The sequence below is a fragment of the Brassica napus genome, chromosome A3 (assembly GCF_020379485.1).
Source record: "Brassica napus cultivar Da-Ae chromosome A3, Da-Ae, whole genome shotgun sequence".
NCBI classification, from domain to species: Eukaryota; Viridiplantae; Streptophyta; class Magnoliopsida; order Brassicales; family Brassicaceae; genus Brassica; species Brassica napus.
Genome location: NC_063436.1, coordinates 12,791,774 through 12,815,774, shown reverse-complemented (window position 1 = coordinate 12,815,774; position 24,001 = coordinate 12,791,774). Strand labels below are relative to the sequence as shown.

Sequence of the window (24,001 nt, the reverse complement as noted above, 5' to 3'; positions counted from 1 at the left end):
ATCAAGCTCTACTTTCAGTCAGCCATCTACCTGCTGTGGAAAGAGTGTAATGCTCGTGTGTTCACAGCTGTCTCCTCACCTTCATCAGTCATCCTTGCCTCTCTCGACCGTATGATGCGTGACCGTCTCCTCTCTTATCCAGCAAGTTCTTCTTTCTCCTCTTCTCTACTTCTTTTTATCTTTCTTGTATTAGACTTTCTTAAGTTTTTTTTTTCCTTGAGTTGTTGTTGGTTGTTTTTGTTTCCTTGTTGTAATAAGTTGTTTAAAAACAACAATGTAATCTTTCAGAAAATGATAATCTTAACATCTTACAAAAAAAAAACAACAAATATTGACTTATTTATGTGAATATATATTTTATTTTAAATCATTATACTGGACGAAGAAAACACCATAATTTGTACAACAAATTTTTTTAGATTCACCTCATCATACTCACCATTTTACCATTTTAATTACATAATTTTACATGAGTTTCTTCACTCTCCCCTTTTATTTTCTCTTTATTTATAACTACAATATAAAGTTATAAACTATATATATTATAAATTAATAATTTTTTACCTTTGAAGTCTAACGATTAAAAATAGAACATAATTCAATATAGATATATGATTCTATTAATAAATTAGCAGTTACAAATTTAAAATTTTTAGAAATATCAAAAGTTGTATGTTAGTTAATTATTTTTTAAATAACATTTATTTCTAATTTTTTTTTTATGAGAATATTTTAGCTGAGGTGGATAGTCCCAAAAACCTTGAATTTAGTCCCTTTTATATAGTAGGATTGTTTTTGTTTAGTTAATTAAATGTGTTTTGCTACAATTGTTCCGTTAAGTCCAGGCTAAAATAATTTAGATTGGAATACGTCTAAAACAATGTTAAACTGATTCAAAAACAAACAATGTTAAACTGATTCAAAGATCTACCGCAACAAACCATAGCACATCAAAAAATTTAAAACATTACAAGATACATATTTGGCACGATTTCATGTTTTAATATATAAACCTTCTAGGCTCGCACGTCACTTTTGTACTTATATTTCTGCCTAGCAAGTTTCGAACAAGGAATATAACTAACAAAATAGAAGTCCTTTCGATTTTGAATAATTTGCATATAAAAATATGAAAATCATACAACAATAAGAGAACTCAGAATAATATTAATGAATAAAATAAAAGAATTACACTAGAATAGTATCATTTTCTACTACAAAACCAAAAGATGAAACATCAAACATATTTTTTCTTCCTCAAACCATAGTAGAGCAATCCGACGTTGTAGGATCATACAACGCAGGTAGCAAGAACTTCCTGCCGTTTGCACCATACGCATTAAAACTACCTCCCGTCGTAGCATCGACAAGTAAATTTCCAGCGTAACCAGGATAAGCTCCTTTCCCATAAACACCAGGACACGCGGACGCAGCTTCGAGCGGTGCGTTTTGTGGGCCCTGGTAATAACCATTACCAAAGGGGTTCGTTGCGGTTCCAGCTAAAAGACTCGCTAAGTTAATCACCATACCGTCGAGTCCCACATCGTTGTTCGGCGCCACGAGCGGCGGGCTCTGAGGACCGTACACCGGTGCGTGAAATGGCCACGCGCATTGACCCGGGCATTGCGTTTCGGAGTTTCCGACCCAAATATAAGCGAATTTGGATCCGCGTTTACCCGCATTACCACGAGCATGTCCGTGTGTCCCGCATCGACTCATACCAAATCCAGTTACCGCCACGTCAGCTGAAGTCAAAACAACGTTAACCGCATCGTATTGATCTCCTTTTGAGGCTAACTTGCGGATGTCTCTGTCTGTTAGAGATTTTCCGAGAGAGTAAGTCTCGTCGAGGATTTGTGACTTGAGAGTGAGTGAGAGTGAAGGAGAAGGAGTTTTATCTCCTGCGGCGAGTTTGTAGTATTTCTCAGTGGTTTTCCACCACGTGGCGACAGATGGTTGGTCTGAAGAGGAATGTGAAAGCGAAGTGATGAAATCGGAGATGATTGCTCTTTGAGCTGGTTTGAATTTTCCGTACCAGAATAGGTTAATGGAGATTTTGCCGGAGAGAAGAGCTCCTTTGTGGTATTTCAATGATTGGAACTGGTTTGGTTCATCTTGTGCTAGTTTCCTAGCAGAGATTGAGATTTGGAAGAGAGACACAAATAAAAAGAGTTTGAAAACTAACGAAGACATTTTGATTTTTTTTTTCTTGGGAATGGTTTAGAGAATAACGAGAGTGGGAAGCTTTGCTTTTGAAGTTCAGATTTTGTTTTGTGAGAAATGAGTAGTGTGATGGGGCTATTTATATGACTCTCTCGGTGGATTTATTTTCTGTATTTTATAGTTGAATTAAACTAGTTTTTGAATAGAAATAATAAGTAATGCCATACGCTTTAAAATGAAAGAAAGAGAAGTTTCAGAGAAATTGGAAAGAAGGGAAAAAGAGAGTAATGGTCCATTATACTGTTGCCAGCTTTTTTTTGTCTTAAACACTACTGTTGCCAGCTAAGGAGGGATAGTCCCACACTTACTTTATTACATCCTTGGTTTACGTTAGAATTCAATTTTTTTCAGATTGTGGTAATTTTGTCAGTGTCTTCGTTTATACTCCAGTTTACACTACTTCAGTTTAGAGCTGTTGTAAGATTTCATTTTTGTAAATAAACGAAATTTCGTTTTTTACTTTCAGGTTAAAGGTTTGCATACATGTTAAAGGTTTCTAGACAAAGTTTTTAATGTTAAGATTTAAAGTAAAGAGAAGACTAAACCTTATATCGTGTATTCTTTAAGTGTTCACGAAAAATTAAAACATATTTGATGTTAAGATTTTAAAATCCCTTATAAATATATTTCAAAAGACATTAATAGTAAAACAAGTAATATGTGTCAAATATGACTTCATTTGAGTGTTACTTGATAAATAATCTATAAATTATGTTCTAATTTGGATAAGAGTACTCTTGGAGAATCGAATGAGACATAGGATTCTTTTGCAAAGACATCGGTTTCTGTTTTTTAATAAATAAATTAGAAATTCAATCAAGTTGTTTTTGTAAAGACATTGGTTTCTGTTTTTTATTTAATAAATAAATTAGAAATTTAATCAAGTTGTACAATTAAAAACAACAGTTAGTGGAAAAATAAAGCACTATTTATATCTGTATTAGGACACTGTAAAATTGATAAAAGAATTTGTCATGTCAGAGATGAGCAATACAATACCTATAATATATACATCCATAAGTTTACAGAATTTTAAAAGAGGCATCAAATTTGACCTTATCGATAAAGTGTGACGGAATATACAGCTTAGTTACAGACATCACTTAATTTAATGACTGCAATACCCTTGCCAGCAAGCAAGCAAGCAAACAAGATGTACATGTTAAGACTTAAAGCGCGTGGCAGTTGAGAGAAAATGTGAAACGTCCAAGAGACGTTGGGGATTTTTAAAATTTTGGACAGCCTGGAAAAACTTTGCAAATAATTAAATTATTAATAAATCTCGAATTAATAAATATATACTACTACTAATATAGGAAAGTAGGTAGGAAGAGCTACGGGAAACGGTGTACAGTTGGCGAGAGTCGAGAGAGAACCTAATCCCACAAGTAGAGAGAAGCCTTCAGACACAATGTCCGCGCGTGATAAAATGCGCGTCCACGTCTTCGAGTTGTGAGTAATTGAAAGAAGGAGAGAGCTCGTGACTGGGAGCTTGACTATGGTTGGCTCTTTTACACATAACTCATCTTCGCCGTTTTAAGGTTCATCTTTTCTTTTTTTTCTCAACATCAACTTTCATCAACCAAATTATGAAAAACGAAATTACAACTACGAATTTTCAACTCGATGTACAAACAATGCGATCTAATATCGCATAGAATCACTGAATTGGATTCTAAACTAGCTGATCAAATCATCGCTGTAACTTTCATCACAACAAACCGGATTAATCTCATGACTCGAGATAAACCGGCTCCTAAACCCTAAGATTAGTCAACAAAAACGAGCATAGTACTAGCATAAGAAACCCATGACGCTAACCGGCTATCCTTTATAATTTAACAAGATATGAACCTGTTGCATTGCAACGGAGATTTATTTTATAATTGAAACGTTTTCACACGTAAGTTCAAGTTAATATTTGTATTTTATAATCATGGTGCATAGATGAGTTGTTATAAACTTTATACTAAGGATTAGAGAAAATACTATAAATAAACATTTAAACTGAACACAATACGAAATAAAAAATGAAAAATAAAAAGAAATTAAAGTTAAATACACCAATCGAATCAATGATATCATTATACATGTTCTTATGTACTAATTTAATGTTTTATTAAATAAGTCTTTAAAATCTTATTTTGCTAGGCTCTTTTTAAAAAAGAAAAACATTCTATTTTATAAATCTTCTTTATATTTACAATAAACAAATAAAAAAATATTAAATACTCTTTTACAATTCTTTTTTTGATTAGGACTTAGAAATATTATACAAATTTCTTTTGTTTGGGCTAAATGTGTTCTGATTCTAGTTATAGTTACATTCACAAAAATAAGCTCTAAAATAATCGATGATGGATGCAAAATTTTAGTGCATGAATTTGGGCTAAATGTGTTCTAATATATATAAAATAGTAGTAGCTAATTCAGGTTTCATATTTTTTTTAATAAGAGAAAAGCGAATCAGAACCACTGAACTTTGCATAAGAAAAGACACGGATTCTCTTTGTCTGGTTTTAGTGAAACCTTGTTGTTATCTATGTTCCACCTTAATTAATAGATAAACCGAAAACTGATATTTAAATCTGTTTCTTTAAAGCTATGTTTATTTTGACTCCAATTGCATGATAATTGTAAATTTCCTCCATTTCGATTTAACTATCATTGTTTGGAAAAATTATTGTTTCAAAATAAGTATCGTTGTAGAGTTTCAATATAAAATTTATTAATAAGATTCTCTATTTTATTTTTCTATTGGTTAAAATATGATTAATTATATAGTTAAATGTATTTTTATTTTGGAAATATACAAATCATATATTTTCTTAATCTGTGTGCATAAACTTAGAACGATAATTAACATGAAACGAAAGAGTATATAATAATCAAATTTTGCTAATTGTTTTAAAAAATAATTTTATAAAAAAAATATATTAAGTTATTTTTAAAAAATTTAAAACTTAATACCCTAAAATTTCCTTGTGAATTGTTTTTGACGTTTTGTTGAAGTATTGGCCTAATATAAAAAACAACCAGTTGGCAATGCATGGAATATTAAAGAATGGGTTGTATATTCTAAATGAAAATACCGTGAAGGAGGAGCATACATATTTGTCACCAAAAAAATAAAAATTATATATTGTTTAATTTGATAAAAATTAAAATTATATTTTTACTTAAAATAAAATATCAAATTACCAAATCAACATTTAAAGTCTGAGGTCATATCAATAAAATAAATTATGTTTATATGATTAATTGTATTATATAGTTTAAATATAATTATACTATTATATTTTAATTTATCGGTTTATTTGGTTTGATCGGTTTATATGCCAAACCATATCTATATACCGCGGTTTCTTAAAATAAAATCCATTCGATATATTAGGTATTACCAAATCTAAACCACTTTCTCTATTTCGATTTGGTTTTAATTTAATTGGTTGATTTTACCGGATTGATCACTCCTACGTCTATTTGTCCAAATAATTATTTACAGGAATTGATATTTCCATTTTATACTGTAACAATAAATTATCTGCCTGATTCTATGACATTAAATAAAATAGTTTATAAATATTTTACCTTGTGCAAAGCGCATGTCTCTACCTAGTATGGACCCATTTATTTTTTTTAATAATTCTAAGAATCATTATATTGATGACACGTGTTGTAATGCTCCAAGATTAATATATAGGAGATTCAAAGTCAGTAAGATATTAATATGTTTATATTAATGAAGGTCTTTCTGAATACACATTAAAAAACATATTTTAAATACTCATTTATAAAAAAAATTCCTTAATTTTATGAAGATATTATACATATTTTTTCAATACCTTCCTAAGATGTTAGGAAGATACTATAAGTATTAGTCTTTTTTTTTTGTTATCGACTTAAACGGATGCAACTAAGACTCTTTAAAACAAACTAGTAACTCTCCATCCATATGAACGATAAAAGACGATTGCTTCACATGCACTGCGTGCAAGACTATCCGCCTTTAAATTAGTGTTCGAGATATATGAATGATCTCTGAGTAGTTAAAACTTTCTCTTCTGGTAACTTGCAAAGGCAGACCATTCTTCTGATATTGAACCTTTCTTCATTAATTGAGAATAATATGTTGCAAATGTGACATGAAACTGACGTAGATTCCTCATACATTCCATGGGTCAGATGAGTGTTTCTATTTTCGAGTGTAATGATGAGAGGCTGGCTCTCGTATTCCTTTCCCCATCACACCATCAAAGCCTTCTAGCGTGCTATACAATCCTTTTTCTGAATAATTTTTATGTTTTTCATGATCCATCCGTAAAACACCATCAAACTATGATGGAAGGTAAACCTGTCACTTCCAACTCACTAGTTTGGGAGACCCTCTGAGTGAGTGATGCATGAGCTTCTGCCCAAAGCAATGACTCAGTTTATACCAGCTTGAGAGTATCTCTAGAGTCAATATCAATGTTGTTAAAATCTTTGTTGTTTCATCTTTTTCAAATATACCATATAATCCAAGCGAGTTGATGATCTTCTATGGATAGAGACACCTTCCAATATAAATGATCCATATTCGTGAAAAGCGTTGAAGAAAGAAAAATATATGGATGTGATGGAATCTTCGAGAAAGTCCAAACCTGGACTACCGGTGAATATTCGAACTGAACATGGTTAATTGATATTTCACTAGGTCCACATCTTGCACACTCAGTATAGCCTTGTAATTTTTTTGCTTGCAGATTTTTGTTTTTCGATATACAGTAAGTCTGATACTATTTACTATAAGAAATGCTTTATTTTTGGTATATTGTTTATACATATTAGTAATATTTTTAAAATATGTATCTAACTCAAATGTAAGAAGATATCATACACTTTCATAAAGTTTTTCCTGATTTTTCGTTTCCTAAAAACAAAAACTTCGATCTCTTTTGAAATATTTTGTTTAAATATATCTTTAGGTTGATAGATAATTATCATTTACCTTTTTAATAAAAATGTAACTGGATCAATTTGACTCTCGTGGAGTGGGCTATTTGAAGCTAATTCTCTACGTGACATAGAAAACTAAAGGGAATAATCAATTCCTACTCATTTCTTAAAAGCTACACTATTTATGAGAAACATTTGCTGTGTATGATTCTTTTTTATTCCTTAAATTTTTAAAAACTATAGAATAAAAATATTCCTTATCAAAATTTATATGGAATAAAAGAAATAAATATTTTTTATCATTTTTTTACATATTTTTTTCTACTCATTCATATTCCTATTTTAATGATCACCAGTTAGAACTTACGTATATTCAAAATTTTGGGTAATCGTATTTTAAGATTCGTACTACCTAAACTAATAGTAAGTTCTAAACATGTTTTTTCAAAAAAAACATTTTCTATTCTAAGAGTTAAGCATGAAAGCTAAAAAAAGCTTCGGAGTAGTTTTCTCAAATTTTAAAGACATTTTTGTATATATATTTGTTAAGAAATTGTTTTTACCATGGTGATGATAATTGATATTTAATAACAAAATATAGTACACACCAATATATTATAAATAATAATATTGAGTAAGACATATGAAAACAAATGTTATTGAACTATACAATATAAAATAGCAAATTTTAAACAATACTTTAATCTTATTGAATTTATAAAATATAAAATAAATTATACAATAATGAAATTAAACTATTATTAAATAAATCTTAAAACAATATATAAGTAACTATATAATTTTTAAAAATCATTATTTAATATTTTTGAGTAGACCTACACAATAATTATTTCATATAAACAATATGTCTATGGGTATAGAAACGAAAGAATGTACTGGCGGACGGGTGCGGGCTAAACTCTGTTTTAGTTGATGGATTTGTTCGAACTATTTTTAGTTGAATGGTTTGTTTACTAAAGACAAAACTGAGTAAGCTTACCAAAAAAAAAAGAAGACAAAACTGAGTGTTATACATCCAATTTTAGTTGAAGAGTTTTTTTTGTTTGTTTTTTTACTAAAATGTCGTAGTTGCTGTTGCTTTTCTTTCTAAAGAAAAGTATGTGGTTGCAACCTAATGTCATATTTAGCACCTTGAGGTATAATAGTTTCAACGTCTTTATGTTTGCAATCATTACCATTGGGAGGGTAAACTCATACAGTATTTCAAAGATTGTGTTAAAAGGGACGTAAGAAGTAACGAATCTGCGAATTTGAAAGAACCATATTTCCCCAACTTTGAGTACTCATATAGTCACAGATACCAAATAGTTTAGACATGTAGGAAAGGAATTGACCTTGCTGTGATGCATGACCATATTGTAAGCAATCTTATTCATATCTATGACTGTTCTTCTGTGCCAGTCTATTATTGCATCTTTTTCAAGAACGCATGCAAAACCAATATTACAAACTTCGAGATTCACTTGGAGATGTCCATAATCTCGTAATGAAACACCGAAACATAGCAAAACCAGAAACTACAGGATACCATTCTGTCTCACTTAGAGATTTTTGCCGCTAGTTCCCTAACAAGCTTAGCGGCGACCATGGCCGTCATGCCGTCAACAGTATCACGCTGGGGGTTGAACTCGACAACATCAGCCCCGACCACGTCTCCTTCAAGATTATGTAAGATGTTAAGAACATCTCGGAAGGAGAGACCTCCTGGTTCGATGTGTGACACTCCAGGTGCAAACGCCGGATCAAGACAGTCAACATCGATGGAGATGTACACACCCTTCACTCCTTCCCCTAGTTTCTGTACAAACCCATTAAAAACCAAACCGAACGCTAATTTAAAACCACAGTTTAACTCAATCCTGTCTTAAAATTCAGGGGGAGAGAAAGAGATACCAGATTTTCCAAAACTTCACGATCTCTCGAGAAAGTTCGCATCTCATACTGTTCAACTCCAAATCTCTTGCCCTGTTCTCGTCCTTCCTTGTTTATCGATCTGATCCCAACCTATACAGTAAAGAGTGGGCTCCCCCTTAGTATTATCTTTCCTAGAGATTGTCATGTACAGAGAACACCAACCTGTAAAAGGCGCCGGGCATAGCCACCTTCCATGATACGAGCAAAGGAAGACGCATGAGAGTACTTGTTGCCTTCGAAACAGTCGTATATATCAGGATGTGCATCAAGGTGAAGAACGTCCACAGGTCCTCCAAGCTTCTCAGAAACCGCTCTAATAACTGGATAAGATATGGAATGGTCTCCACCTAAGACCAACGGACGCAATGGTTCCTGACACAGCAAACAAGGATCTCAATTACTTTGTACTTTATTTTTTAACACTTGTTAATTATCCAATTACAAAAACTACAAGAAATATTACATAGACGATACTATAGGGTCGACAATTACTTTGGACTTTGACAATCAAATCAGACTAGTGGTTAAATAGCTAACCTCTTCCATTACAAGCTTTACAGATTCGCTTATTACATTCATTAGTCTATCATCATCAACTCCACAATCTCTGATCTCTTGTACAGGAACATCCCCAACATCAGTTAGAACACGTGGATCCTTTAGCTCCTTCCCTGAAATATATATTCCACAGTTTAAATCTGATTATATTTATACCTAAAATCTTAAGCAAATAGGTGAATTATTTTGATACCTTCTTCAGTGGAGGAGTTGGTGCTACCACACCAAATAGCTTCTCTAATTCTGGGAGGAGCAAAGGCAGGACCTTGAAGGAAAGAAGAGTTGTGACCGAGCGGGACACCGAGAAGAGATGTTGAAGCTTTAGCTCCTCCTAAGAGACGCACCAACTCTCCCTACACAATAAGTATACATATATATATGATTATGTTTGTGTCATACAAACAAAGACAAAATGAAAGACTGTAATACTTTGAGTTTTGCCCTTTCGCGAATGAGAGTTAACGAAGCATCGACGACACGATTCTGCCCTTTCTCGATCGAAGAAGCAGACACGGTCGTGAACGACGCCGTGCTGGATCGCTGTAAGTGGCGAATCCCTCTCTGACCAATCTTCAGAAACATATCTGGAGTTTGTTCAGATTTTAGATCGGATTGTAATAGTTTCGGGATATGTGATAAAGTCGAAAAGAGGTTTGATGAAATCCTTCTTGTTCCTATCGCTAGAGATAAAGAGAGAAAGACGAGTTCGTGATGACTACGGAACCAATGATCAGTCAGTCATTCTGGTTTTTATTTCTTCTCTTTTGTTTTTCTTTTTTTTGTTTCTGTCCAAATTTTTTTTCTTGAATTGTGATCAAATGTCAGCACGGTACGACCATAAAAAAAACTATATATCATTTACATAACCATAATGATGTATAGTTAGAAATTTTGAAAAGGGAAATTACACCCTATATACATGAAAAAAAAATAAATACACTAACTAACCAAAATCCCCTTCTCTCTCCTACTTTCTCTTCTTATCTCTCTCTACTCTCTCCCAAAATCTAATTTTTCATTTTTTTTTTGGTTATTTGGCAAATAAGCCCATTTGAAAATATATAGATTCTAGTAATCTAATCTATTAAAAGAGGAGTACAAAATTAGATTATCCCTTAGTTTTCCACTATATTTACAATGGCATGCCACTGAAGTTATTAATTAACCTACCTTTTAGGATTTTTGTCTTTTTCTTCAATTAATGTATTTCCAAAATTAAATTCTAACTAAAAAATCATGGCAACAATAATTAATAAACCTAACTTTTAATATTCTTTGTCTTTTCCTTTTTTATTATACATATGCGGGTTTGAAAATAATTAATTTCATATATACATTTCGTAATTACATACATTATACGGTAATTATTTTACTAATTCCACATATACATAATAAATAGTATACAACAATTTTATTATACATAGTCATAAAAATGTGATCCATAAAAACAGTTTATACAACGATTTTATAATCATAAAATTTTGATCCATAAAAAATAAAAATACATTTGTGTGACTTTACATGTCATATTCTAAATAAATAGATGATATAATTAAGGGTTTACATGATAAAATAAAACTACTCAATACAAACTATAAAATTATTGTGTTTAGAAATGTCATATTAAAAAAAAATTAAACGGGTAAATTTTAAAATATATATTATCACTTATACAAATAAATATTCATTTATAAAAAACTAACACCCGCGCGGGTGCGCGGGTCAAGCTCTAGTATATCCTTAAAATCATGATGTACTTGTTAAGAATATTCATTATATAAAATTATAAATTGTATTAATACCAAAAGTACTTTAAAATCATTGATGCTTTAGCTACGTCTAAGAGCACCTCGTGCAAAAAAGGAGAGTATCCAACAAATAAATAATTATTTCCTCCCTCCATTCTTTAAAGTTATATATTTTAAATTTTTCACACATTTTAATAAAATACACTAAATTTATATAGTTTTTGTGTTTATATTTTTTTCATAATTTTAAACCAATAAAAATTTAATTAGTGTAATTAAGTTTTTAAAGTTTATAATTAATTAATAAAATATACATTAAAAATATAAAAGATATATCTTTTTGAAACAATTTTTTTTTTCTAAGATATATAATTTGAAAAAACGGAGGTAGAGTTGGTCAACTCTAAATTTATCTTTCCTCAGCTTTCCTTCGCTCAATCATCAATTCCAAATTTATCAACAGCGTATTTAACCGCAACTCGTTATTTGTACATGTACTTGAAGAAGATAAGAACGGAATTGACAACAGTGGAAGAGGTGGAGAGGAGACTAGTAAACATGCAAGTACCAAGAAGATGATTATGATGCAAGATCATTCTTGTTGCCTTTTGGAGGTTGTTTATCACATTTGAAGAGAGTTGGTTGTAAATTTGATTGATGCCCTCTTAGAATTCTACTCTCTAAATATGATTTCATTTTGGATTTGATAGGTAAAAAAATCAGAAATAAAGTTCAAATAAGTAAAAATGCATTTCATTTCATTCTATATATTTTAAAAAGGAAAAATAATTGTTGACTAAGTATTGACCACCACATGGCTAATCATGCAAACTAAACTAATGTATATGTAGCCACACGAAGTATATGTTATACATGACAACATCCTTCAACTTTATGATGTCATGTAATTAATATCACGAGTTTAATTTCATGCATCCAAAAACTAATGTGGATGTTAGAAATCGTTTAAATATCTTGTTTCAACAATTAAAATATGACTGATCCGATTATAATTTAACTAAAATTAGATTTTGACCCACATTTTAAAAGCGTAAGAATTTTTTAAAAATATATAATTTACAAAATCAATATGTTTTAACATTTTTTGATAAGTAGTGTTTTAACATTTTTATTTTAGTGTATTTAAAACTATATAATTGTATTTTTATGTATATCTGTTTTGTGATGCTCATTATAAAAAGTCTTTTATTTATTCTTCAAGTTAGACTTTTTTTCTCAAAGCTACTGTCTCCATGTTAGATTTATTTATTCAATGTTCAAAAAATCGATAGGCGGTGGTTAGACGTCTTATAGATGATTATTGTTTAGAGAGATGTCTTGTCACATAGACCAATTTTTTTTAAAAAAGAATTGATTTGAAAAAATTATTTTGCTCATACACGATTTGCCGACAAGGCGGACGCCTAGAGTAGTCTAGACCAATTTTTAGAACACTACCTATATATATGGTTCATATCAGTAGAATAAGGCATTGAATGGTGACCAAATGAATGAAAAGAACACTACGTTTCCTAACGTTCTTTGAAAATTTTACCATTCATGAGAAATAAGTTTTACTTTTTATTCCTCTTCAATACTTTATTTGTAGAGAATTATAAAACAAAACTATTTTTTATTAAATTTAATAAAGAATCATCATTCCTAAATTTTATTTTTACTCATTCTTTTTCACCTTTCTAGTGTTTGTACGATACCAGTCACATCCTATAACTGAAACAAATATATGTGGACATCCATTAGTTACATTAAATAAACGTGGCTATCTGTACATCAGTGCAAAAATTACAAACATCATAAAAATCTCTCGAGGGGAAAACTAATCTTGAAGAATTTAAAGATAGTACGATGATGATGATACTCCTCGTATGCTCAATAATTTTAATTACCACTCTCTTCCTGCAAAATAGGTCAACAGGGAAGAAAAGCAACACACCGAAGTCACCACCGAGATTTCCGTTAATCGGAAACCTTCATCAACTCGGCCGCCACCCTCACCGATCACTATGTTCTCTCAGCCAACGTTACGGTCCTCTCATGCTTCTTCATTTTGGTCGTGTCCCTGTTCTTGTAGTCTCTTCTGCGGACGCGGCTCGAGACGTTTTGAAGACGCATGACAGGGTTTTTGCAAGCCGTCCATGGACTAAAATCACCGAGAAGCTTCTTTACAACGGGCGTGATGTGGCCTCAGCTCCATATGGAGAGTATTGGAGGCAAATGAAGAGTGTTTGTGTCGTCCATCTCCTCAGCAACAAAATGGTACGGTCATTTCGTGACGTGAGAGAAGAAGAGATCAGCCTGATGATAGAAAAGATCCGGGAATCAAGTTCTTTGCCGTTGAATCTAAGCAAGCTCTTGGTGAGTTTAACAAATGATGTTATATGTAGAGTTGCTTTGGGAAAGAAATACGGCTGTGAAACAGATTTTAAGGAGTTAACAGAAAGGTTCTCGAGGCTATTGGGTACCTTTAGTGTGGGTACTTATGTCCCGTGGCTTGCGTGGATTGATTGGATCCGTGGTCTGGATAGGCAGCTAAAAAAGACAGGAAATGATTTTGATGAGTTCTTGGAGAAAGTTTTGGACGATCATGTAGATGGTGACAGAGACGGGACTGATTTCGTGGATGTATTGCTAACCATTCAGAGAGATAAGAGCGTTGGTTTCCAACTCGACCGACTCAGCATAAAAGCAATAATATTGGTAAATGAAAGAAAATATGAATAAAGATTCAATGATGCTTCAGTGCATTAACACATTTCTTGTTTTTTTTTTTTCAGGATGTTTTTGTGGGTGCTACGGACACTTCGTACACACTTATGGAATGGGTGATGACTGAGCTTTTACGTCACCGAGAGTGTCTTAACAAACTTCAAGAAGAAGTCCGTACGATTTGTAACGGGAGATCGAGTGTGTTAGAAGAAGACATTCAAGACATGAAGTATTTAAAAGCTGTGATCAAAGAGACACTTAGGCTACATCCTCCACTTCCATTGATGGCTCCTCATGAATCAACACATGATGTTAGATTAAGAGAATACGACATACCCGCAGGGACACAGGTACTGATCAGTGCTTGGGCGATCGGGAGAGAAGCTTTGACGTGGGGGTTGGACGTGGAAGAGTTTAGACCGGAGAGGCATTTAGATTCTTCTGTTGATTTCCGTGGTCAGGATTTTGAGCTGATCCCGTTTGGAGCTGGGAGAAGAATTTGCCCAGCAATATCATTCGCTGTTGTGTTGAATGAGGTAGTGTTGGCTACTTTAGTGCATCAGTTTGATTGGAGGTTACCGGTTGAATCGACAGAAGATCAGACCAATGTTGCTGAATCAACGGGTCTTGCGATTCACCGCATGTTCCCCCTTTATGCCATTGCATCATCTTCTACTTGAGTTTTGACTTATGTCTTATATATAAATGGTTTAATATGTTATCTTTAAATACAAAGATAATTATGCATCATATCATTATGTATATCTACTTGGTCTTATATTAATTATAAAGTTATAGATAAATAAATAATGTTTTATATTATAGGACAAATTTCTTAAAAAATCATAAAATAGGTTTTTTTAACCAAAAATTGCATAAGAAAAATGACCAAAAGATATTTCATTAAACATGTAAACATTAATTTTATTCTTAATTTATAGATATATAAATATAAAATTTATTTAAATAAAAAATAATGGACACCATGTAGTGGTTATGGTTGGGTATGGATGAATGTATATGGGAACGAAAAACTCTTGGAGTTGAGAAACAAAAAAAAAATTGTATCTTTTTTGCACTCAAAACTAAAGGCATTAATTTACGCAATGGACACAATGCTTCAACACACAAACAGCCAGTATTTTGGGACAGACGGCAAGGATATTTAATCGATGATTGAGGACCCAAAAGCATGGCTGAGTTTCTCGACGAAGCTAGGGGAGGTAGCAGTCCTTAAGAGACGATTTCCAGATTTCAAGATTTTCCATATACTAAGAGAGCATAACTCGACAACATATGGTTTGTCTAGGATAGCTCAGACTTTTTATCGTGATTTAATTTTTGTTAGTTGTTCTATTCCGGTATGGATTTTCAGACAACCTATAGTTTGAGTAATATAATAGCTTTCTGATGTCAAAACAATAATAAAAATAGTAATTTATAATATATTTTGGAAAATGAACATATATTAAATTATTCTAAACAATGCGAAAATATTCTTACCATCCAAAATGAAAAAAATGAACTAATGCGATAAATAAAATCAATCCAATTTGGCTTAACAAGAATTAAAATAACTGTACTTTAATTTGAAAAATATATGTCACTCAATATACCCACAAAATGATTAATTGGATTAATCTAGTTTCTTATATCCAAAATCAAAGATCTAACAAATAAATATAAAATATGAACTAATTGCTACAATTTAATTCGTTCGTAAAATATATGCATGAGATTTGAAAATATTATCGTTATAGTCATTTGTGTAATTTTGAATCGATTAACACTTAAGTTTAATTTTTCAATTTAATTTTCAAAATAATCGATTAACACTTGTAACCATAATTTATTAAGTCGATTAATTTTTATTTATTTTAATAATAATTGGCAGCCACTTATATGGGTTACACTAAGGGTTAAATTAGCATTATTACATAAATATACTTTGTATTTTAGTTTTTTTAGGTCAAATAGTTAAACAGTCAATTATTAAATTTTTGTGTGTTATAGAAGCAAATTTCCCAATCTTTTATCTCATATAATAGTTATCTCACTAATTCATCCATATTTTACCTCTTGCCACCGGTAAAATCATTCAAAAATAGAGCATACCCTAGAAAGCTGTAAACGTTTTTCTCATTTCTATTTTTCTGCAAAACCAAAACAGAATACACATGGCTGACTGGATTAAATAAACTGTGTTTAATAGCCCATATAAAGCCTGACGCGACGTCAATAACAATGTTCTCGATATGGAGATAGAGGAAAAGCATAACCCTAATTCTCATGAACGTCTCAAACCAAGAGATACACCCAAATCCTGGTCCGAGCTTCCTCTTGATCTCTTGATTTCTGTTTTCAAACGCCTCAGCTTTGCTAATTTCCAACGAGCAAAATCGGTATGTTCGTCTTGGCACTATTCTTCCAGACAATGCGTGCCCAAAAACCAGACCCATTGGTTGATCCTATTCCCCGAAGACAATAACAGCGACAACAATTCTTGCACGTTGTTCAATCTCGAGGAAGAAGATAAACTTTACAGAACAAAAGATCTTGGTCTGGACTTCGCAAAGAGTTTTTGTATGGAGACCTACGGAAGCTGGCTCTTGATGTGCAACCGTATGCATAATCTCTACATTGTGAATCTCTTTACACATGAGAGGATCGATCTACCTCCCGTGGAGGCACAGCGTGGAGTGACAAAGATGGAGCGAACCTTAGATGATGACGTGTTTCGCATTACGAGTCACAACGGAAAAGAGTATAAAGGTATTCGTCTACGATCTCCAGTGCTTTGGATTGATGAGAAAACCAGAGAATATGTTGTGTCATGGGAGCTGCGTGGATTGTGCGTAGTTTATTCGAGAAAAGGAGATACCTCGTGGAATCAAATTCCTGAAACCTCAAGCTGCTGTGACATTGTTTACAGGGACTCCAAGCTTTACTTCTTAAGCTTGTTTGGTCAGTTCAGAATCTTCGATTTTTCTGGAGAATCTCCACAAGAAACCTTTCAGTGTGGGGTTATTGTGGAAAGATTTCGGTTAGGTATCCAACTTCGTCAACGAAGTAACTCCTTGAGCATTGTTGCTACCAAACTTGTAGTCACAGTAACAGGAGAAGTCCTCAAGGTTGAGAAACTGTGGAGACCGAGGTCTGAAACCTGGTCCTTCCGTGTTTTCAAGGTCTATTCATCAGGATTCCTGAAGAAACATGATCGGATTTATTCTTTGGGTGACGAGTCAATGCTTTTGGATCAAGGCATCACAGTTCTCGCCAGTGACACTGATGGATTCATTAAAAACTCCGTCTACTTCAGTGTTAGTCATGGAAAGGACGTACATGACATGTTTCTTTTTAACCTCGAGACACAGACAACAGAGCTGTTGCACAAATTTAATTGTTCTTCAGTTCAATTCTCTAGAGCTCGATGGTTTTTACCAAGTTTTAGGCAAACGTGATTAATCTTAAATATGTTCTACTCTTCAATAATATGTTTTCTTATAAATATGTTGTTTACTCTATCTAGTGATGATCTCAACTATGTTTCTTACAAACGAATGTCCCAAAATATTTCAGGCTCCCTACTCTATTTGGTTCTGCAAAGTTGGCATCACCGAAACCACACTCATAAAGTTAGTTGACTTTGGCTTTGTTTTGTTTACAGACCAACAACCCTTGAGTTGTCTATGTCTCAGCTCCTTATCTTCCCCAAACCAAGGAAAGGCTGAAACCATGATTTCTACCAAAATTTTTAATACCTTTCCCCCAAAACAAATCAATCGTACAAGAGGTTGTTGGCTAGACTCTGATTTTTCTTAATGAATGGTCTGCCCCCAAGAAAAAAATCAATCGTACAAGAGGTTGTTTCAAAGATTTTGGAATTGGAATTCTTTATTTGGTTCTGTGACCCACAAGCATAATTTTTTTTTCTCTTTTTTTCTTTCCCACAAGTATGACTTCACTCATGGATTCCGAACTAATTGTGGTTTTAGAGGTGCTTTGATTAATTAAGTGATTAGAACTCAAGGATGATTGGTTTATGGTTTTAAAGATTGAACAGAATACCAGCCATTCGTGTTAAACGATGAAGCTTAATCTCTCGGTCTAGGCAGTAAGTCTTATACCCTTGTTGTCGTGTCGACTGACTTTTCTAATTGTCTTTGTATAAATTCTTCTAACGGCCCTTCTTTTCTACAAGAAGCTTAATCTAACGCCCTTTTTTCTACCCGAAGAGACTTGGTTTCACACAGCCCCACACATAATAGTGAAAAAGACCTCCAGCTTTTGTAACACGTTAGGTTAAATAACTAGTTAAATACTTGAACAAGGAAAAAAAAATCAACATTCAAATAAAAAGGTCCATGTGATAGCTCATAGCATTGATGGAGTTAGTTGTAAACACCATTATTTCCGCCGGACTTTAAAAGTCAACCATCTTTGGCGTACATATCTCTTTTCTAAAATTTAATAATTTTTCTCTTTATTTTGACTAGAACTTCATGGCAAATATGAGATGCTTGGCTTTTAGTGGGTAGGTGCGCCCGTATTTTACATTTTATTATAAATTTAGTAAATAAAAATACAGCAAAATTTAAAGGTGGTCACGAATCGGATACTCGAGTTTTTTTGAGGTATTTATGATCTGATTTGTTTCGTCTCAGTAATCAGATCCGATTTGATTAGTAGCTACTGGGATATTCAATATTCCGTAAAACTTAAAGGTGGTCACAAATCAGATATCTGAATTTTTGGAGGTATTCGTGGTCTGCTCCATTTCGTCGGAGTAATCAGATCCGATTCGATTCGTAGCTACTAGGATATACGATGTACGAGATATCCAAAAATTTATAAAAATTTAATTAGATCCGTAAAAAATAAATTGAAAATTGAAAATTAAATTTAAAGAAGTAATATAAAATAAAAATATTTACAAAAATAAAAAATTTATTTACTTTTTAAGTCTAATAAATAATATGATAAATTTAGTAAATAAAAATACTCTAAAACTTATATAAAATATAATATTAATATAACTTATATATATAATTCTATAAATATAAATATATAATATATATATATATATATGCATATAACGGATCGAATATCTGTTTTTAAAAATATTACTATTTGTGATTTATTTCGTTTCTTAAAGATATTGCATACTATTATTATTTTGCTTTACAGAATTACGATATTTGGATTTTGTTGTTCGAATTGAAACATATAACAAATCAAATCAAAATTTACGTATTTTTTGTAACCCCCTAAATTTTACATTCCTGATCCAGGGTATATACTGTATATATAGTAATAACTATGCAATTATGCAATTTTCTAATTAACGTAAATACTAAAGTATGTATTAGTAGTTTAAGTAGTATAAAGTATTCCTAGTCACCAATAATAAGGATTATTTCGAACAAGATGGCTGAGAAAATAATTATTCTTACCATTGAAATGAAATTAATTAAAATTACTATTTTTCTAGTGAACATTGAACATCGTTGTTGATCCGTTGTAATCCACCAATCCTATTCCCTTTTTTTAGTTTATAAAATCAAACTTTCAACAGTTTGACTAGAATCATTCATTTAATTTCTTACATATATTGAAAACAATGACTTAAATTGATTGAAGGAATCGAATATGAAAACAAGAAGTTAGCAAGTGCTTTTCAATGCAAGAAGAACAAGCAAGTGCTTCTTATAAAATTTACTTAAATTTATATGCGAACTTGAGAATTGTTATTTCGAAATTTGACAAAGTAAGCGGCTAATATTTAAAATTTGGAATGAACTGTTTTTTTAACAGAAAATTCAAAGCGACGACTGATTCGCCTCTAATCTTAGGGTCAACTATCTCAAAGCAGTCAACGAAATGAGTTTGCAGATTTATAAAAGACAAAACTCTTTAGATAATGCCTGCCTTGTGATATGAACACCAGAAAAAAAAAACTCACTTTCACTAAATATCACTTCAAAATCAAAAGAGAGATAAGAGAGAAGATAAATGGCTTGTAAAGACAAGTCTCGTGGTGATGATCTTCAATTCCTTTTGATCATTTTCACAATCTTGAGCTGTTCTCTTACTGCTTCTGCAACAGTGTCAGAAGCAAATGCTCTTCTAAAATGGAAGTCAACTTTCACAAACCAGACAAGTTCTTCAAAGCTGTCATCTTGGGTCAATCCAAACACAAGCTTTTGTAGCAGTTGGTACGGTGTTTCTTGCCTACGAAATAGCATCATACGGTTGAATCTTACAAACACCGACATCGAAGGTACTTTCCAAGATTTCCCATTCTCTGCTCTCCCGAACCTCACTTATGTTGATCTCAGTATGAACCGTTTCTCCGGAACCATCCCTCCTCAGTTCGGAGACTTCTCTAAACTCATCTACTTTGATTTGTCAATTAACCAATTAGTCGGTGAAATCCCACCTGAGCTAGGCAAATTAAGTAACTTAGAAACTCTCCATCTTGTCGAGAACAAGTTAAACGGTTCGATTCCTTCTGAGATCGGTCGGTTAACTAAACTTCACGAGATTGCCTTGTACGACAATCTGTTGACCGGACCAATACCTTCTTCCTTGGGAAACCTAACCAACTTAGCTAACCTTTACCTCTTTATCAATTCCCTCTCTGGTCCTATTCCACCTGAAATCGGAAACCTGTCTAGCCTCGCTGAGCTATGCTTAGATAGAAACAAGCTAACCGGTCAAATCCCTTCCTCTTTCGCAAAGTTGAAGAATGTAACACTTCTCAACATGTTTGAAAACAACCTCACTGGTGAAATCCCTCCTGAGATTGGTGATATGTCCGCTTTAGATACACTTAGCCTCCACACAAACAACCTTACCGGTTCGATTCCTTCTACCTTAGGAAACCTCAAAAACCTGGCCATTCTTCATCTTTACCTGAACAAGCTTACTGGTTCGATCCCTGAGGAGCTAGGAGACATGGAAACGATGATTGATTTGGAGATAAGTGAGAACAAACTCTCTGGTCCTGTTCCTGGTTCATTTGGTAAGTTGACCAAATTGGAATGGCTGTTTCTTCGTGATAACCATCTCTCAGGTCCGATCCCACCAGGAATCGCTAACTCCTCGGTGCTAACCGTCCTGCAACTCGACACCAACAACTTCACCGGTGTATTGCCTGATACAATCTGCAGAAGTGGCAAGCTCGAGAATCTCACGCTAGATGATAATCTCCTCTCAGGTCCCATTCCTAAAAGCTTGACAAACTGCAAAAGCTTGATCAGAGCAAGGTTCAAAGGGAACAGCTTCTCCGGAGACATCTCTGAGTCTTTCGGAGAGTATCCGAATCTCAACTTCATTGATCTCAGCAACAACAAGTTCCACGGACAGATTTCACCCAAGTGGGAAAAAAGTCGAAAGCTGGTTGCTTTCATCGCAACAGACAACAACATCACCGGACCGATCCCACCTGAGATTTGGAACATGACGCAGCTAAACCAGCTCGACCTATCTTCCAACAACATCTCCGGCGAGCTGCCAGAAACAATCAACAAACTCACTCGCGTCTCCAAACTCCAACTTAACGGTAACCAGCTCTCGGGAAGAATCCCTTCGGGAATCAGAAGCTTAGCCAATCTTGAGTATCTCGACCTCTCCTCAAACAGATTCACCTTCCAAATCCCGGCGACACTCGACTCCTTACCAAGGCTTTACTACATGAACTTGAGCAGAAACGATCTGGAACAAAACATCCCCATGGGGTTAACAAAACTCTCACAGCTACAAACTCTTGATCTCAGCCACAACAAACTCGACGGAGAGATCCCATCACAGTTCAGCTCTTTACAGAACTTAGAGAAACTCTACCTCCAACACAACAACCTCTCAGGTCCAATTCCATCAAGCTTCCGCGAAATGAAGTCACTAACACACGTGGACGTATCACATAACAACCTCTCAGGTCCGATTCCAGATAACGCAGCGTTTGAAAACGCGCGTCCAGATGCGTTAGAAGGCAACAGAGACTTATGCGGCAGTAACGCAACGCAAGGCTTGAAGCCATGTGAGATCACTCCCTCAGGGAAGAAGAAATCAAACAAAGACAACAACCTGCTCATCTACATACTAGTCCCGATCATCGGAGCGATCGTAATCCTCTCCGTCTGCGCGGGAATATTCGTTTGCTTCCGCAAGAGAAAGCCCCAAATCGAAGAGGAAGCAGATACGGAATCAGGAGAAACGCTATCGATCTTCAGCTTCGACGGGAAAGTAAAATACCAAGAGATCATCAAAGCGACGGGAGAGTTCGATCCGAAGCACCTAATCGGAACCGGAGGATACGGGAAAGTGTACAAAGCGAAGCTCCCGGCGATGACAATGGCGGTGAAAAAGCTCAACGAGACAACAGACGAAGAGATCTCAAAAGTGAGAAACGAGTTCCTCAACGAGATCAGAGCGCTCACGGAGATCCGTCACAGGAACGTGGTGAAGCTGTTCGGGTTCTGCTCGAATCGGCGCAACACTTTCCTGGTGTACGAGTACATGGAGAGAGGGAGCTTGAGGAAAGTGTTGGGGAACGATGAGGAAGCGAAGCAGCTGGATTGGAGGAGAAGGATCAATGTGGTGAAAGGCGTGGCGCATGCTTTGTCTTATCTGCATCATGATCGGTCTCCGCCGATTGTGCACCGTGATATTAGCAGCGGTAACGTTCTTATCGACGATGATTACGAAGCGAAGATCTCCGACTTTGGTACTGCGAAGCTTCTCAAAGTGGATTCATCGAATTGGTCTGCCGTTGCCGGAACTTACGGTTACGTTGCTCCAGGTACTGTACTTCTTTTTTAAAACATTAACCGGGTCGGTTTAGGGTGAAATGACTTAACTGATTTGTAGGAGTGAGTTGGTTTAGGAAAAAACCAAAATTGGTTTGGATTAACTATATGACATTGGTTTGGATATACGTTTATAAAGAAACCACTATAATTGACATTCTGTCACAAAATGTCATTAAATATCTCCAGTTCTAAATTACTTCTGTTTATTTGGTGACAAAACTGAATCTGTTTCAGTTTAAGAAAAAAAATTGGGTAGAAATAAACTGTGTGATTCAATCTTGGTTTCGGTTTAATTCGAGTAGGCTAATATAAGTCCTATAAACTTGAATTTGGATTTATTTCTTTTTATATTAAGTAAGTAAAAAGTATTTTTGTGTTTAATGTCTTATGAAAATGAATGTGCAGAACTAGCTTACGCAATGAAAGTGACGGAGAAATGCGATGTGTTTAGTTTTGGAGTTCTAACGCTTGAAGTGATCAAAGGAGAGCATCCGGGAGATCTAGTTTCAACTATTTCATCGACTCCTCTAGACAGAACTATGTCACTGAAAGGAATTTCCGACCGCCGACTACCAGAACCAACGCCAGAGATCAAACATGAGATCTTAGAGATCATGAAGGTTGCACTTTTGTGTTTACATTCTGATCCAAATTCTCGTCCTACCATGCTTTCTATCTCCACTGCATTCGCTTAGACTTTCCCCTTTTGTGATTCTCCCAGAAGTGATGCCCGGTACTTTATAGTTTTATACTATGTTGTATTTTCATGGTTGTGTTAATATTTTTTGCATTTGGAATGTTATATTTGACACTACACTCTGTTAGAGATAATTCTATAAAAGTCTTCATTTTGTTGTAAATATATTTTGATGATTTCTCAAATATATATTGAAGATGCAGTTTTCTGAGATGTTATGTATCAGTTCATGGAGTAATATATGAGGTTATCCATAAGGTGTTTGAGTATCTCTAATGTAAAATTCTATTTTTCCTTTAAAATAGAGTAAAAGTGAAAATAGAGTAAAATTGTTTCAACCCTATTTTATTTTCCATTCTATA

The 24,001-nt window shown here is 33.7% G+C and overlaps 5 protein-coding genes across 5 annotated transcripts; 3 read left to right on the top strand and 2 right to left on the bottom strand.

Moving 5' to 3' along the window:
- Positions 1-1,147: 1,147 nt before the first annotated feature.
- Positions 1,148-2,362, bottom strand: LOC106438469 (protein EXORDIUM-like). The gene has a single exon (XM_013879636.3). The coding sequence runs from the start codon at positions 2,191-2,193 to the stop codon at positions 1,258-1,260; it is 936 nt and encodes a 311-aa protein (XP_013735090.2). The 5' UTR covers positions 2,194-2,362; the 3' UTR covers positions 1,148-1,257.
- A 6,174-nt stretch (positions 2,363-8,536) lies between these two features.
- LOC106438467 (arginase 1, mitochondrial) lies at positions 8,537-10,465 on the bottom strand. Its single transcript, XM_048775986.1, has 6 exons — positions 10,084-10,465; positions 9,848-10,007; positions 9,634-9,767; positions 9,259-9,468; positions 9,076-9,186; positions 8,537-8,980 (listed from the first exon to the last, which is right to left on the bottom strand). Exons 1-6 carry the CDS (start codon positions 10,234-10,236, stop codon positions 8,720-8,722), a joined length of 1,029 nt encoding a protein of 342 aa, XP_048631943.1. The 5' UTR covers positions 10,237-10,465; the 3' UTR covers positions 8,537-8,719.
- Positions 10,466-12,405: 1,940 nt separating this feature from the next.
- Positions 12,406-14,926, top strand: LOC106443737 (cytochrome P450 71A26-like). Its single transcript, XM_048775984.1, has 2 exons — positions 12,406-14,120; positions 14,198-14,926. The coding sequence occupies exons 1-2, from the start codon at positions 13,269-13,271 to the stop codon at positions 14,807-14,809; spliced, it is 1,464 nt and encodes a 487-aa protein (XP_048631941.1). The 5' UTR covers positions 12,406-13,268; the 3' UTR covers positions 14,810-14,926.
- A 241-nt stretch (positions 14,927-15,167) lies between these two features.
- LOC125606904 (probable F-box protein At4g22165) lies at positions 15,168-17,590 on the top strand. The gene has a single exon (XM_048775985.1). The coding sequence runs from the start codon at positions 16,385-16,387 to the stop codon at positions 17,588-17,590; it is 1,206 nt and encodes a 401-aa protein (XP_048631942.1). The 5' UTR covers positions 15,168-16,384.
- A 2,465-nt stretch (positions 17,591-20,055) lies between these two features.
- LOC106438466 (MDIS1-interacting receptor like kinase 2-like) lies at positions 20,056-23,850 on the top strand. The gene is made up of 2 exons (XM_013879633.3): positions 20,056-22,932; positions 23,348-23,850. Exons 1-2 carry the CDS (start codon positions 20,142-20,144, stop codon positions 23,635-23,637), a joined length of 3,081 nt encoding a protein of 1,026 aa, XP_013735087.2. The 5' UTR covers positions 20,056-20,141; the 3' UTR covers positions 23,638-23,850.
- The last annotated feature ends 151 nt before the right edge of the window (positions 23,851-24,001 follow it).

Excerpts from the sequence above, each read along its gene's own strand:
- LOC106438469 (XM_013879636.3), bottom strand. The coding sequence starts at position 2,193 with ATGTCTTCGTTAGTTTTCAAACTCTTTTTATTTGTGTCTCTCTTCCAA.
- LOC106438467 (XM_048775986.1), bottom strand. The coding sequence starts at position 10,236 with ATGTTTCTGAAGATTGGTCAGAGAGGGATTCGCCACTTACAGCGATCC. Across the intron at positions 9,187-9,258 it reads ATGCCCGGCGCCTTTTACAG|GTTGGGATCAGATCGATAAA; the intron begins GTTGGTGTTCTC and ends TTTACTGTATAG. Across the intron at positions 8,981-9,075 it reads GTGAAGTTTTGGAAAATCTG|AAACTAGGGGAAGGAGTGAA; the intron begins GTATCTCTTTCT and ends GGGTTTGTACAG.
- LOC106443737 (XM_048775984.1), top strand. The coding sequence starts at position 13,269 with ATGATGATGATACTCCTCGTATGCTCAATAATTTTAATTACCACTCTC. Across the intron at positions 14,121-14,197 it reads GCATAAAAGCAATAATATTG|GATGTTTTTGTGGGTGCTAC; the intron begins GTAAATGAAAGA and ends TTTTTTTTTCAG.
- LOC125606904 (XM_048775985.1), top strand. The coding sequence starts at position 16,385 with ATGGAGATAGAGGAAAAGCATAACCCTAATTCTCATGAACGTCTCAAA.
- LOC106438466 (XM_013879633.3), top strand. The coding sequence starts at position 20,142 with ATGGCTTGTAAAGACAAGTCTCGTGGTGATGATCTTCAATTCCTTTTG. Across the intron at positions 22,933-23,347 it reads TTACGGTTACGTTGCTCCAG|AACTAGCTTACGCAATGAAA; the intron begins GTACTGTACTTC and ends ATGAATGTGCAG.